The sequence below is a fragment of the Lycorma delicatula genome, chromosome 12 (genome assembly GCF_047948215.1).
Source record: "Lycorma delicatula isolate Av1 chromosome 12, ASM4794821v1, whole genome shotgun sequence".
NCBI classification, from domain to species: Eukaryota; Metazoa; Arthropoda; class Insecta; order Hemiptera; family Fulgoridae; genus Lycorma; species Lycorma delicatula.
The window spans coordinates 23609884-23624817 of NC_134466.1; the positions used below are offsets into that span (position 1 = coordinate 23609884).

At 32.1% G+C, this 14934-nt stretch overlaps 1 protein-coding gene across 3 annotated transcripts in view; it reads left to right on the top strand.

Annotated features, from left to right (window-relative positions):
* ca (RCC1 and BTB domain containing protein claret) overlaps positions 1-14934 on the top strand; it is a 142637-nt gene that overhangs the window by 68385 nt on the left and 59318 nt on the right. For all 3 annotated transcript variants that reach the window (XR_012758598.1, XM_075380471.1, XM_075380472.1), the window contains exons 18-21: positions 2188-2302; positions 3885-4009; positions 6152-6306; positions 10752-10848. Coding sequence is in view for 2 of the 3 variants with exons in the window: in XM_075380471.1 (XP_075236586.1) it covers positions 2188-2302; positions 3885-4009; positions 6152-6306; positions 10752-10848 (492 nt within the window). In the remaining variant the exon portion in view is untranslated. The remainder of the gene's footprint in view (positions 1-2187; positions 2303-3884; positions 4010-6151; positions 6307-10751; positions 10849-14934) is intronic.

Genomic DNA, 14934 nt, shown 5'->3' on the forward strand with positions numbered 1-14934 from the left:
TTATTATGAGTTCTCTTAAATATGTGGTGAAGCTTTACTGCTGGATAGGTATACAAATAAATAACAGGTTAATTTATTGTAAGCGATGATAATAAAAATATGTTTTTACTTATGGTAATTGAGACTAAGGCTAATTCTTTGTACTGCTACTGCTTGCTACCATTCTAACATATGCTAACTGATCAAGAAAATCAATGTGACTAAGGTAATAACCGGTCCAATTTTTATAACATCAATTTTTGCTTGCAACATACAGATAAAAATCTAAAAGAGTAATTTTAAATTAATTATTGAATTTTTTTCAGCATCAGGCTGAAATGTAATTTACTATGAAAGAATTAAAATTTGAAAACAATTTTAGGCCTCAGATTAACAGTAGAAGGAAGATTAAAGAAAAACAAACCAACATACTTGGCATTTATAGACCTAGAAAAGGCATTCGATAACGTAGACTAGATAAAATGATCAGCAATTTAAAAAAATTAGGGTTCAAATACAGAGATAGAAGAACATTTGCTAACATTTACAGGAACCAAACAGCAACAGTAATAATTGAAGAACATAATAAAGAAGCCGTAATAAGAAAGGGAGTCTGACAAGGATGTTCCCTATCCCCGTTACTTTTCAATCTTTACATGGAACTAGCAGTTAATGATGTTAAAGAACAATTTAGATTCGGAATAACAGTACAAGATGAAAAGTTAAAGATACTACGATTTGCTGGTGATATAGTAATTCTAGCCGAGAGTAAAAAGGGTTTAGAAGAAACAATGAATGGCACGGATGAAGTTCTATGCAAGAATTACCGCATGAAAATAAACAAGAACAAAACGAAAGTAATGAAATGTAGTAGAAATAACAAAGATGCACAGGCGAAACGAGCCTTCAGTCAGAAATATAATTTGTTTACCTCAAAAATTAATTTAAATGTCAGAAAAAGATTTTGAAAGTATATGTTTGGAGTGTCGCTTTATATGGAAGTGAAACTTGGATGATCGGAGTATCTGAGAAGAAAAGATTAGAAGCTTTTAAAATGTGGTGCTATAGGAGAATGTTAAAAATCAGATGGGTGGATAAAGCGACAAATAGATGAAGAAAGAAGCATTTGGAAAAATATAGCTAAAAGAAGAGACTGACTTATAGGCCACATACTAAGGCATCCTGGAATAGTCGCTTTAATATTGGAGGAACAGGTAGAAGGAAAAAATTGTGCAGGCAGGCCACGTTTGGAATATGTAGAACAAATTGTTAGAGATGTAGGATGTAGGGGGTATACCGAAATGAAACGACTAGCACTAGATAGGGAATTTTACAGAGCTACATGAAACCAGTCAAATGGCAAGACAAAAAAAACATTTTTCAATTAGATAAGAAGTGATTAGGCTATTAAGATGATTGGTACGCTTACAAATGCAAATTGTACTTGGAAATTTTAATAATTTTTATTTGAAAAGTTTGTTTTGTAATATTTCATTTTAAAAGAAATTTTAAATAAATATATAAAACAATTTTTATTATTATTTTACTGAAATTAATAATTTTAAGACACACGTTGTTCCTTTGTATTGTTAAATTATATTTTAAATTCTACTTACATAAACCACCTAGTACAGACTATTAAGGTAAGACATTTCTTACCTTAATTTTATCATGATAGTACTTTCATAGGATCCTACACCTCAGTCTTAATTGAAGTCATTTTATAAAATTGCATATTAAAATAAATTTATTAAAATTAACAATATACTTTTTCATTATAATTAAACCATGCACATGGTGTAATGTTCATTGCAGTACTAGTACTGCAAGTTGTACTGTTTAAATTGTTACTGTTTAATTTTAAATGCTAATTTTAATATTTTTATTTTAATGTGAATTTTTTAAAATGAATTCAATCATGACTGAGGATGTGAGATCCCACATAGGTACTATAATGATAAAATTAATTAAGAAATGTTTTATCTCAATATTCTGTGTACTAGGTAGTTTTTGTTAGCAGAATTTAAAATATAAAACTTTTTTTTTATGATATGTTTGTCATTTTCATCAGTTATACCATTGAAATTGAAAATTAAAATGATTATGCTTGTATTCAGCTTTTCAAATTGAAATCAACTTATAATACATAAGTAATAATTTTATTAATATTAAAATCCACTGATTTTTATGTATTTTATTTTATTTTAGAAATTCTCACCAGTGATTCAGCAAGGTGCTATTCTTAGTGCTGGGTTAGCTCATGTTGGATTAGTACGTAATCGTCAGCTTATCACATGGGGACAGACTACATGTGGTTGTTTAGGTTTGTGATTTATTTTTATTTTAACTGAAATTGTTAAAAGATTAAATATGAATCATTATTTTTGAAGATTATTAAAATTTTACTATGGATTAAAATTTTGACTAATTTATATTAAAAAAAAAGAAGACTTCATTGCTAGTTTTACAGACTATTTGTTTTTTAACAGAAGGTACAGGTGAAAGTGCGCTGATCTGAGCACCAAAAGGCGCATAAAGATAAATACACCTGATAACCATATCAAAAGGAACCCTTTTTGAAGGAGATAGTATTGATAGTGAACATATTTATAAGTCAAAAAATAATATTTGTAATTAATATTTATCAAAAGAAGATATTTAGCTTGTTAACATAAATTTAATTGTAAGCAAAGTTTGAATTTTACATTAACTAAAATGTTACTCATTCGCTTCTGTGTTTACTCTAGCAGTTGAGTTTTAAGTTGCCATCCAGTGTGTATAATTTCTGTTGCTGTATATTTAAAATTTAAAGTATAAATTATGATACTGTGTTTGGGTCTAAAACGTCAGTTATATTGTTACACCTTAATCAGAATAATCCTCTACAATTGATTGTTTCTTTCCCTCCCATTCCTTAAACTTTATTCTTTGGATGAGTGCTGTATGATTTGGGTCAGCCACTGCCCTCATTCCATCTGTGATAACTTGTCAGCAGAGCAGCTGTTTCTTTTTATTACTGTTCACTAGAAGCCTAACTAGCAGCTGTGAACTGTCTACTAGATTAAGGCAGGTCTTTTGTTCTAAATAAAATCTAATTTAATGGTGTTATTAATAAAATATAATATTCCATCATGTTCAGCTATTTTTTTTTGTTCATTAAGTGTAGTGAGGTTTAACTTTGTTAGTTATTTTAAATTACGTAAATAAAACCTAATTTACCCATTTAAAATTTAAAGAAAAAGTATGTGAATACATAAACTTAAATCTGAAATTTTTTAAACTACAAATATCCATTTTTAATTAATGTTAAAATACTATATAAAATATTTCATAATTCATTACATATAATTGTAAAAGTTCATAGACATTAAATAAATATTATATAAGAATGTACAGATGTTGAAATGTGTTACATGAATATGTGTGTAAAAATTCTTTTTTATTTAAAACTATACATAAGGTTGTACATTTGAAAATTAAAAAGAAAACATTATCACTATGAGGATGGTACAACCCGTTGTCATTCATGTAATGTAGTCAAAAGCAAAATTGTTGAAAATTTTATAATCGTTAAATTTTATGATCATTATATATATTTTATTAAAAATAAGTTTTAAAATGACAAATAAAGATTAGTTTTTGTTTTTTAGAGGTGGTTGGAATTTCTAAATAGGATTTATGATGTACTACACAGAAAGATGTTCCTGAGTAATTAAGAAGAAGAAGAAAAACATCAAAATTACATAGATTTTCAGCCTGTCCTGTTTAAAGATGCAGATTAATTTCTCATGGTTTTTATTTATTGTGATTGGCTCTATATAATTAATTAATGTCTTGAGTAATAAATTTATTTTATTAAAAATAATTTTCTTATTTTTATTATATCTTTATTATTATTTTTTTAGGTGTTGGTCCAAACTTAAATCGTACAGGAAATCCAACAACTGTACCATTATTTCAGCATTTATCGTTAACTGTATTTGCTGTTGCATGTGGACGTATGCATACACTTGCCTTAACTGATAATGGAGTAAGTAATAGATAAATAAATGTTTACTTTGATCTGTATGTAGAAATACATAACATAGTTCACATCAGTATAATATAAATTATAAATATTAAAGTAATTTATAAGATAAAAAATATATGCGATTGAAATCCATATGAATTATTTAAATACAAACACATGAAGTAATACCAAGGTAAGTTGATTAAATATAAAAAATTATTACAAAGTAATTCACAATTCAAAAGCAACAATTGAAAATTATTTTGAGCATATATTTATTATGTACACCTTGAATGGGATGCGGATAAGTCAAGTTTTTTGTTTTATGTTTAATTAGTATCATTTAAAAATTCATTGGTAGAATTGCATTATTCCCATAAATGAAAATCCTTTATTATTATATAAAAAGTAAATTGGTAAGAAGCTTTTTCAGTGTTCAATAATTTATTGAAATTGCAACAGAACTATAAGGCCCTTTCTTGTAAACCGAAGTATTGTGTTGAATTATATGAAACCAGTTCTGTTGTCTGGTTTAGTAAAGATTGATATTGTTATTTTTTTAAGTAACCATTTTTAAAGTGAGCATTCCTTTTAGCAAAGATTACGAATTAATAAATGTAAATACAAGGATAAGTTAATATACTTAATTTTATAAATATTTTTTTTTTTTGTCTTCAGTCATTTGACTGGTTTGATGCAACTCTCCAAGATTCCCTATCTAGTGCTAGTCGTTTCATTTCAGTATACCCTCTACATCCTACATCCCTAACAGTTTGTTTTACATACTCCAAACGTGGCCTGCCTACACAATTTTTTCCTTCTACCTGTCCTTCCAATATTAAAGCGACTATTCCAGGATGCCTTAGTATGTGGCCTATAAGTCTGTCTCTTCTTTTAACTATATTTTTCCAAATCCTTCTCTCTTCATCTATTTACCTCTTCATTTGTCACTTTATCCACCCATCTGATTTTTAACATTTTCCTATAGCACCACATTTCAAAAGCTTCTAATCTTTTCTTCTCAGATACTCCGATTGTCCAAGTTTCACTTCCATATAAAGCGACACTCCAAACATATACTTTCAAAAATCTTTTCCTGACATTTAAATTAAATTTTGATGTAAACAAATTATATTTCTTACTGAAGGCTCGTTTCGCTTGTGCTATTCGGCATTTTATATCGCTCCTGCTTCGTCCATCTTTAGTAATTCTACTTCCCAAATAACAAAATTCTTCTACCTCCATAATCTTTTCTCCTCCTATTTTCACATTCAGCGGTCCATCTTTGTTATTTCTACTACATTTCATTACTTTAGTTTTGTTCTTGTTTATTTTCATGCGATAGTTCTTGCGTAGGACTTCATCTATGCCGTTCATTGTTTCTTCTAAATCCTTTTTACACTCGGCTAGAATTACTATATCATCAGCAAATCTTTATCTAGCATCTTTATCTTTTCACCTTGTACTGTTACTCTGAATCTAAATTGTTCTTTAACATTATTAACTGCTAGTTCCATGTAAAGATTAAAAAGTAACGGAGATAGGGAACATCCTTGTCGGACTCCCTTTCTTATTACGGCTTCTTTCTTATGTTCTTCAATTATTACTGTTGCTGTTTGGTTCCTGTACATGTTAGCAGTTGTTCTTCAATCTCTGTATTTGAACCCTAATTTTTTTTAAATGCTGAACGTTTTATTCCAGACTACGTTATCGAATGCCTTTTCTAGGTCTATAAACGCCACAAGTATGTCGGTTTGTTTTTCTTTAATCTTCCTTCTACTATTAATCTGTGGCCTAAAATTGCTTCCCTTGTCCCTATACTTTTCCTGAAACCAAATCGGTCTTCTCCTAACACTTCTTCCACTCTCTTCTCAATTCTTCTGTATAGAATTCTAGTTAAGATTTTTGATGCATGACTAGTTAAACCAATTGTTCTGTATTCTTCACATTTATCTGCCCCTGCTTTCTTTGGTATCATGACTATAACATTTTTTTTGAATATAAATATTATCCTACTATTATTTTGCGATTTATATAATTGTTATTTTGCTTTGGAAATATAAATATTATAATTCTAGAGGTTTATTTAATCGCATTTAAATTAATATTTTTCTACTTATACTTCCGGCTTTGTAATGGTGAGGTTTTTAATTATTTTTATAGGTTTATTCATGGGGCTCATCAAAATACGGCCAGTTAGGAATTGGGAAAGTCGGTCAGTGTCCCCAACCACAGTTAGTTTCAAAACTTTCTTCTGAAAGAATTGCATCTGTTGAAGCAGGACAGTACCACTCTATGGCATTAACAGTCGACGGCAGGTAAGTCAAGTGATACTTTATATTTTACTTTGTTATTTCTGACATTGTGTAGTGATATCTTTATTTTATGTTTAATTTCATATTTTATCTTTCCAGTTCTGAATTTTTAATTACTTTATCCCTTGATTTTTTTTTTTTATAGATTAAATTATCAATAAGAATGTTTAGAAATATTTTACTAGAAGCCTTATTTCAAGATTGATATGTGTTTTTTTATTTTTTTTCCTCTATCTTTCTTTACTAAAATGCAGTTGTAAGTAAATCATAAAAAAACTTTGATGGTATACAACAAAAGCAATAATTAAAGTGGACCTAAGAACAGCCTAAACAGAATATTAAAGTTATTGAGTAGTATATTATAATTTAGTATATTTAATCTACCCAATTGTTATATAATATAATTGAGATTTCTGCTTGGACTTTTCTTAGTGAGGTTGTGGATATTTTTATTTTTTACCAGTTTATATATTATTGTATTAATACAGACAAATGTTCTATTATTGCATTAATAAGTAAAAAGGACATTTTTTCCGTTTTTGTATTAATTTTTATTAAACTCCTTGTAACTGCTAATCATGACATTTAAAAAAGGCATTCTGTCCTTGAGTTTTATAATAATGTTTCTTGAGCATTATTTAGTTATTTTATTCTGTACCTGTACTAAAATCCCTTTGTTCCTGTTTGCACTGGCATGATACCTACTTAGAATGTGAAACTATATAATTGAGGAAAGTAATAGTTGGGAACCGCTTAATATTTTACACATTAATGTTGTTCACTTAAGATGGCCTAAATGTTTACTGGCAAATGTAACTGATGATTATTTTTTATTTATACGAGCATTGTGACTTTTAAAAATAATTGTAATTCTGCCCTATTTGTGTTTTATCAGAGGAAAAAATTTTGAACTGTAGGGACTTGTTCTTACTGGTAATAAAAAATACAATTGAAAAAGAAAATAAATATTGTGGAAATTAAAAAAAAGATTAATAAAAAAAAGTGTTATTAAGTTCTAGTTTATCTGTAGTATTGCAAGTTTAGACATTGGTCAACAGTAGTCTGTGTATTGTTTTATAGTTGGATAATAAAAGAATGATTTCTTAATGAAAAGAGAAAATTATATTAACTATTTTTATCTTCTCAATAAACAATAATTCAAAAATATTAAAAGGTTTTTGTATTTTTTTTTCATTTTTCATAATAGAATTTTTCGTGCATAATACGAGGGTTATTTTTTTTCAAGGTCCGTTCAGTCACGAAATTAAAACCACAGAGAAAATAAAAAATTTTTTATTTGTAACAAGTACTTAAATAATTACGCTATTTCTCTACATAGTTGCCACTCCGATTTAGACATTTGTCGTGGTGTGGTACCAACTTTCCAATACCCTCGTCATAGAACAGAGCCGCCTGTGTTTTCAGCCATGTTTCTACGCTGGTCTGCAGCTTGATGTCTGTGCCAAACTGTTGTCCTCCTAGCCATTTCATGTGAGCAAAGAGGTGAAAATCGGATGGAGCCAAGTCTGGGCTGTATGATGGATGATCAAATACTTCCTGATGAAAACGCTGCAGGAGCTTTGTTACAGCTGCAGTGTGCGGCCGAGCATTGTCATGGAGAAAGACAATGCCTGATGATAACATTCCTGTCCGCTTATTCTGAATTGCCCTTCGTAGACGTTGAAGAGTCACGCAGTATGAGGCTGCAGTGATGGTCGTGCCATGTTCCATGAATTCCACCAAGAGAACTCCATTCCGGTCCCAGAACACAGTAGCCATATGCTTTCTGTTGGAGAAGGTTCGCTTGAACTTCTTTGGTTTACTGGGAGAATGAGAATGCACCCGCTGTTTGGATTGTTCTTTTGTTTCTTCAGTTTCAAAACGGACCCATGTCTCGTCCCCTGTAACAATTTTGTTCAAAAAATCTACTCCTTTATTGTGGTAGCGCTGAAGAAACGTTAGGGAGGCGTGCATTCTCATTGTTTTGTGATGGTCGGACAGCATCTTGGGAACCCATCTCGCACACAGTTTGCGGTACTGAAGTCTCTCACCAACAACAGTGTAGAGAGCTGACCTTGAAATTTCAGGAAATGAATCGCTCGATACAGAAATTGTGAACCGATGATTTTCTCGAATCGCCTCATCCACTCGCTCAATGAGATCATCGGTTGACACTCGCTTCCTTCCCTGACTGCCTGCATCATGAACATCTGCATGTCCTGCTTTAAAGTTCCTGCACCATTGTCGCACTTTGCTGTCACTCATTGAAGTTTCACCGTACACATTACTTATTCGTCGATGAATTTCAGCCGCATTACACCCCTCAGCCTGAAGAAATCGAATTACCGCACGCAGTTCACAGGTGGCAGGAGATTTATTGTTGTAGACATGTTTACGCGCTAGCTGCGTGTTCAGAACTAAACGAAGTGATGTGGCGTGATTAAAGGCCATTCTGTGCAACACATATGAGCAAAGATTCATCCTATTTTGCATGGGTTTTTATTTCACGACCGATCGGACCTTGAAAAAAAAATAACCCTTGTATTATTCACATATCAAAACAGAATTTGTGAAAATAATTGAGATATCATAATATGGATTTGAAACTGCTTTGTCTTAATTAGAAAGTTGTTATAACGTTCAGATAACATAAATTTTGTAATTTTAACACAAATAGTATAATATACAGAAAGGTTTCATGTATAAAACACAGTCTTAGCCCTGAGGAGGATGACTGAAATGGTTTGATGCTGTTATAGATGTATAGCTAGGGTAGCAACCTGGGTGGCTTTCTTTTTCCTGTTTAGCCTTCGGTAATTACCATTCACATAATACTTCAGAGGATGAATGAGGATGATATGTACGAGTGTAAATGAAGTGTAGTCTTTTACAGTCTCAGTTCGACCATTCCTTAGATGTGTGGTTAATTGAAACCCAACCATCAAAGAACATCGGTATTCACGATCTAATATTCAAATCCGTGTAAAAATAACTGACTTTACTAGGACTTGAACGTTGGAACTCTCGGCTTCCAAATCAGCTGATTTAGGAAGACGTGTTCACCACTAGACCAACCCGGTGGGTTTAACCTGGGTGGCTAGGGGTCTGCCTGGGTACTTATTTTGCCAAGATAGGCATTTTGGCATAAAGCCCCAGTTGGCTGAGATATTTACCAATAGGGTCAGAATGGATGTGTGGAGAACTCTGAGATAGAGCTGCAGTGTAGGAAGGTATAGGCATTCACCTCGCTCCCAAAAGTGGACCAGAGCAGAGAAAGATAGGGTATGTTTTTATTAGAGGCTTATTAAATTTGTGAATCTGTTTTTTTGATTTTTAAGTAAATCGAGAGGACTTATGAGTAAATTGAATTGTAGGACAAAATTGTCATTTTGATCTACACTGTTTTGTTAGTATGAGGACAGTATTTTTGATGTTTAAAGACTCAATCAAGTAATGATCTGAATGCATAGTCTTTGAAGTAAAATATAGGAAGAGTTTTTGTGTGAAACCTAGTGTTAGAGGAAGGCGTGGGGATCGCGCTTGTGCGAATCAGTTAATTTGATGGTTGAGGGTTGTAAGTTATGATAGGTGGTTGTGGTTGGGAGAGGGCATACAAAGGCAAATAGTAATCAGTGTAAATACACTGATCGATCAGTGAATACACTGATTTCCGTCAGTGTAAATACACTGATGGAAATATCTGCTAAGGCATTTGCATTGGTAGCATCCTGATAGAGGCCAAACTGATGACTGTGTTAAGTTAACAAGTTTACAGGGTCTAAAAGACTAGCTCCAGTAAAACCCATCAGGGTTAGGAATGGAGGGGATGGTCTGGCGACTGGGATCGTTACAAGGTAGGTGTCTTCCCCATGGGGGTCAGGATGCTGGTTTATGAAGCAATGCCATCTGTCAATGCCTTCCATATTTCCAGAGATATGCAAACTGCCAGTTGTATTTTTCAAATGTCACAGTTGAAAAAAAAATTTCTGCCATAATTCAGTTTCCACACAACTGATTTTTTTTTTTTTTTTTGTTAAATGTCCATGGTTTTAATGTGTTAAATGTATTTAGAATTTAAAAAAATGCAAAAGTGTCTTTATTAAAACAAAAATATAAAAAAAAGAAATAATCAAGTATGAATAGCCACATTATACTGCCAGAAACATAATCTTTTTGCAATTTAGAAAGTACAAATTATGAGATATTAATATTTGAATCTCTTTTTTGGGTTAATTAATTCACCATTAAGCTCAAAGCTTTTACATGGGAATATTGCATAAAAGCTTTTGTAGCGTGTGAAAAATATGTTATGTCTGTCCGGGATTCAAACCTTGGGACTTTCAAGATAAAAATATGAGATGCTAACCACTCTTCTACGATTGTTAGCATTTAGCAATATAATCTTCCTGCTCTTTAGCATGTGATCAATTTAATTTCTTCATTTTCAGGCTGTGGACATGGGGTTGGGGTGTTCATGGTCAACTTGGACATGGAAATGTTGAAGATCAACATTGGCCTTTAATTGTTAAACATCTTTCAAATGAGGTAATATTTACTACTATCTTTATTACAATTTTTTTTTTTTTTTTAGTTCTGTATCCTTAATCTAAACTGCAGTTAAATTCAGACACAAAGGAACGAGTATGTTGCATAACAAAGTTATTTTAACTAGTACATTTAAGTAACCTTGAGTACTGTGTTGCCAACTCACAAATAGAGCAAAGGAAAATTTATGTGCTACCTACTATTTATGTGATAGTCATTTATGTGTTTGTCTTCTTTTTCAAACATTTATTATACAAGTTGTCTTACTAAAAACCAGAAAGAATTTCAGAACGTGTTCTATAAATAACAATAAAGAAATAAATTAATCTAAAGAAAGGCTTTATTTTTTAATTTCAGCTTGGAAAAAGTTTTGTCCTTATTTCTGTTGCAAGGATAAAATGTAATTTTTGGAACTGAAATTAAGCGATAAATTTCAGTGAGTGACAGTTTAATATATTTTTGACCTGAAAAATTGAATGAAGCTGGTTTGAAAATTGTGTATCTAGTAATCTTTAAGAAAATTGTTGTAAAACACAAAGTTTGTGTTGCAAATCTACATTTTTCAGTTTTGATGTATAGTAATTTCGTTAAATTGCCAGTAAGAAAAAAAATTGCCAAAAAAAATTATAGAGAATTTAATTCTGATAAAATCTATGTAAGTAATGTTGACTGAATAAGAACTCGTGAAATTTTACTATTATTAAAAAAAGAAGACCAAAATGTGTCAGAAAAATACTATATTGTAGTTGTAAACTGTAACAAGAATCATTTCAGTAATGGAATATATCTAAAAGTAAAATCAATTATTACGAGGATGAATAGAATATAAACCAGAATTTTTATTGTCGTTAACTCATGGCTAATGGGGAGGGGCGTGGCTTCTCAGTGTACATAGGGATGCGTGGAGAGTATCCATCTCACTCTTAGAAAGCCAGCTTACTACTTTTTTCTAGTCAGTATCACAATTTCAGGATGTATCATCATGTGTTGCACAATGTATTATTAAATTTCTCACGGCAGAGGGTGTGAAACCATCCAAAATTTTGAGAAGACTAAACAGTTTGGATGATTATGATTGGCATAAGCAGTTTTTGGAAGGATGAGAACTAGTTGAAAATGAAGGTCATAACATTGCCCAAGGACAAGTGCTACTGCTGAAAACATTCTCATGGTTCGTCGCCTTGTCGAAGACGGATGTTGATTAACAATAGCAGTAATTGCTTCTGAGATTGGAATAAGCTACAACAGTGCTCAGGCAATCATTTCTGGTGAACTTGGATATAAAAAAGTTACAGCCTGATTAGTCCTTTGTTTTCTTACCAGAGGTCAGAAGCTCTATCGGGTAGACGGGTACCAGCAGTTGTTGAGTCGTTAACAAGCTGAAGGAAAATTTTTTTTGCATTGAATCATGAGACCTGTGATGAAACTTGGCTGCACCATTACACCCCAGAATCAAAACAGGCAAGTATGAAGTTACGAAAAAAGGGAGAAACTGCACCCATTAAAACCAAAACTTAGTATACCAGTAAACACAATGAAAATTAGCTTCTGAGTGTGGTTTTAGACTAGGAATAGTGAATGGTATTTTAATACAATTAAAGAAACCGGTTCATTTCTATCTCAGAAGAAATGCAAATGTGGTTGTAAAAGAAAAATTACTTCAACACAGGATTGGTAATTAGCGTGAAAAAGTAAACTCGATCTAAAATTATCTGTTGTGGACTTCGATTGAGAATTAGCTGTTAGTAGAACAGATTTATACATGATGGCTGTTAGATGCTAATTTCTTGCAGTTGGACAGAAAGCTTGTCGGCAAGCTAAAAAGCAGCTTTTAACACCAGCAATGTGAAAAAAAGGCTCTTGTGGGCCAAAGCACATGCTAACTGGACCAAAGAAGAGTGGAAAATTGATGAGTAATATTTTTATGTTCAGGAACAAAGGGTTCCACATAGAAAAGCATCAGATGAAAATACATCACCGGCTCATATCCAGCAATCATTTAATCATCAAAAATGAATAGACTAATAGAATAAAAATGAATCTTAACTGTAAACATAATGTAAAAAGTGGTATGAAGTCATAAATTAAATTTTATTACAAGTTAATTCCAACACAAAAATGGTAAGTTATGATTTCACTAAAATGTGCCTGATTATATCAGTTGACAAGACAATAGGAATAATAAAACATAATTTAAATGAAACCCCAGAATACATCAATGCATTAATCAGCATTATAAGAAATATTTTTCTTTAAAATTACTTTGAGTATAAGAAAAATTGTTATTCAGTAAAGGGTTACCAATGGGATCACCTAACTAAATCTGACATTATGTCTGAAATATTTATACAAGATTTTGAAAGTTAAATAGTTCACAGTATATTAAATACACACCAAATACAGAGCGTTTCGTAATGTTCTTAGGAGTTACAAAAATTCAGTACAAAAAAAGTATTTCACTTACCTAAATGAAAGTTGTACGAGGTCATGCAGGGACTCAAACAGTTTTTGTTAAAATCTATACTCTGGTGACACGGCACACATCAACACGAAAGTCTAGCTCATGCCAAACTTGTTCTAACATGTCATTTTTGATAGAGTTGATCGCATTGATTATGAGATCCTTTAGCTCAGCGATATTGTGCGGCATTGGTGGGATAAACACCTTATCTTTCACATTTCCCCAGAGAAAGAAATCACATGGCGGGAAGTCTGGTGATCTTGGTGGCCACAGCATAATGTATTGGTCTTCTTCAGACACACGTCCTATCCAGCGCCGAGGTAATGTTGTGTTAAAGTACTGTCGTACCTCTTTATGAAAATGGGCAGGACAACCATCTTGCTGGAAAATGAAGTCGTTGAGTAGCTGAGGCATAAGCCATAATTGTAATATATCCAGGTATATAGTGCCGGTTACTGTCATTTCCATAAAAAAGAACGTACATTGTCTCATAAGAGATCGTACAAAAAATGTTTACTTTCGGAGAATCCTGAATGCGTTCCACGTAAGCGTGTGGGTTTTCAATTCCCCAAACTCGCACGTTATGACAGTTTACTTTGCCGCTAATATGGAAAGTAGCTTCATCGCTGAAAATTATCTTGTTTAGAAAACCTTCATCTAACAACATCTTTTCCTGTAACCATAAACAAAAATCGAGCCTACGTGTTTTATCTCCATCAGAAAGACGCTGGATTAATTGAAGACTGTACGGTTTGCATAATAAACATTTATGAAGAACTCTCCACACCGTTGTTTTGGGAATTCCTAATTCTCTGCCTGTAGCTGCAGTCGATTTTGACGGGCTGCGAATGAAAGTTGCACGCACATGTTTGACATTGACTTCTGAGGTTGATGGATGACTGGTTGATTTTTGCTTGCACAAGCGACCGGTTTCACTGAATTGTTTATACCGTGCACGAATTGAATTGTCACTCAGTGGCTCCTTATGAAATTTCAACCGAAACTCAGATCTAATACAGATCATTTAAAAAAATATTTATAAAACTCTACACACCTTATGAAAACAAGCAAAGAGGTTTATCTATTGTAGCCGACTATTTGTTAGAATGTAAACTTAGTACAGAGAGATTCAAAAGTCACGCACATCAAAATTAAAGTGTCTGTAAATAGTAGTATAGTTGAAAAAGTTCTATCGGCTACCGCAAGATAGCACCAAAGGTATTAACAACAACAAATCTAGATGCGATTGTGATATGTATTGATCACATGGTGCTTGCAGTAGTGCATTGTTTATTGCTTGGTAAACATGTACTTTTCCCAAGAACAACAAGTTTTTATTGTTGAACATTACTTTTCTTGTCGTTTTTATGCATATGTTGTAGACGAATTTCATGGGAAATATTCGGATGTGGCAGTGCCTAACAACTCTATCATAACGACATTAATCACCTGCTTTAGAGAATGCAGATAAGTTGCAGACAAGAAGAGAACTGGGAGATCAGCCATTTTGACTGATGCTAAACCAGTTGATGTTAAGAATGTGATACAGTGTTCACTTTCAAAAAGCTTGAGGAGAGTATCAGTGCACTCTCAGATTTCATTTGAAGTGTTCAGAGAGCGTTAAA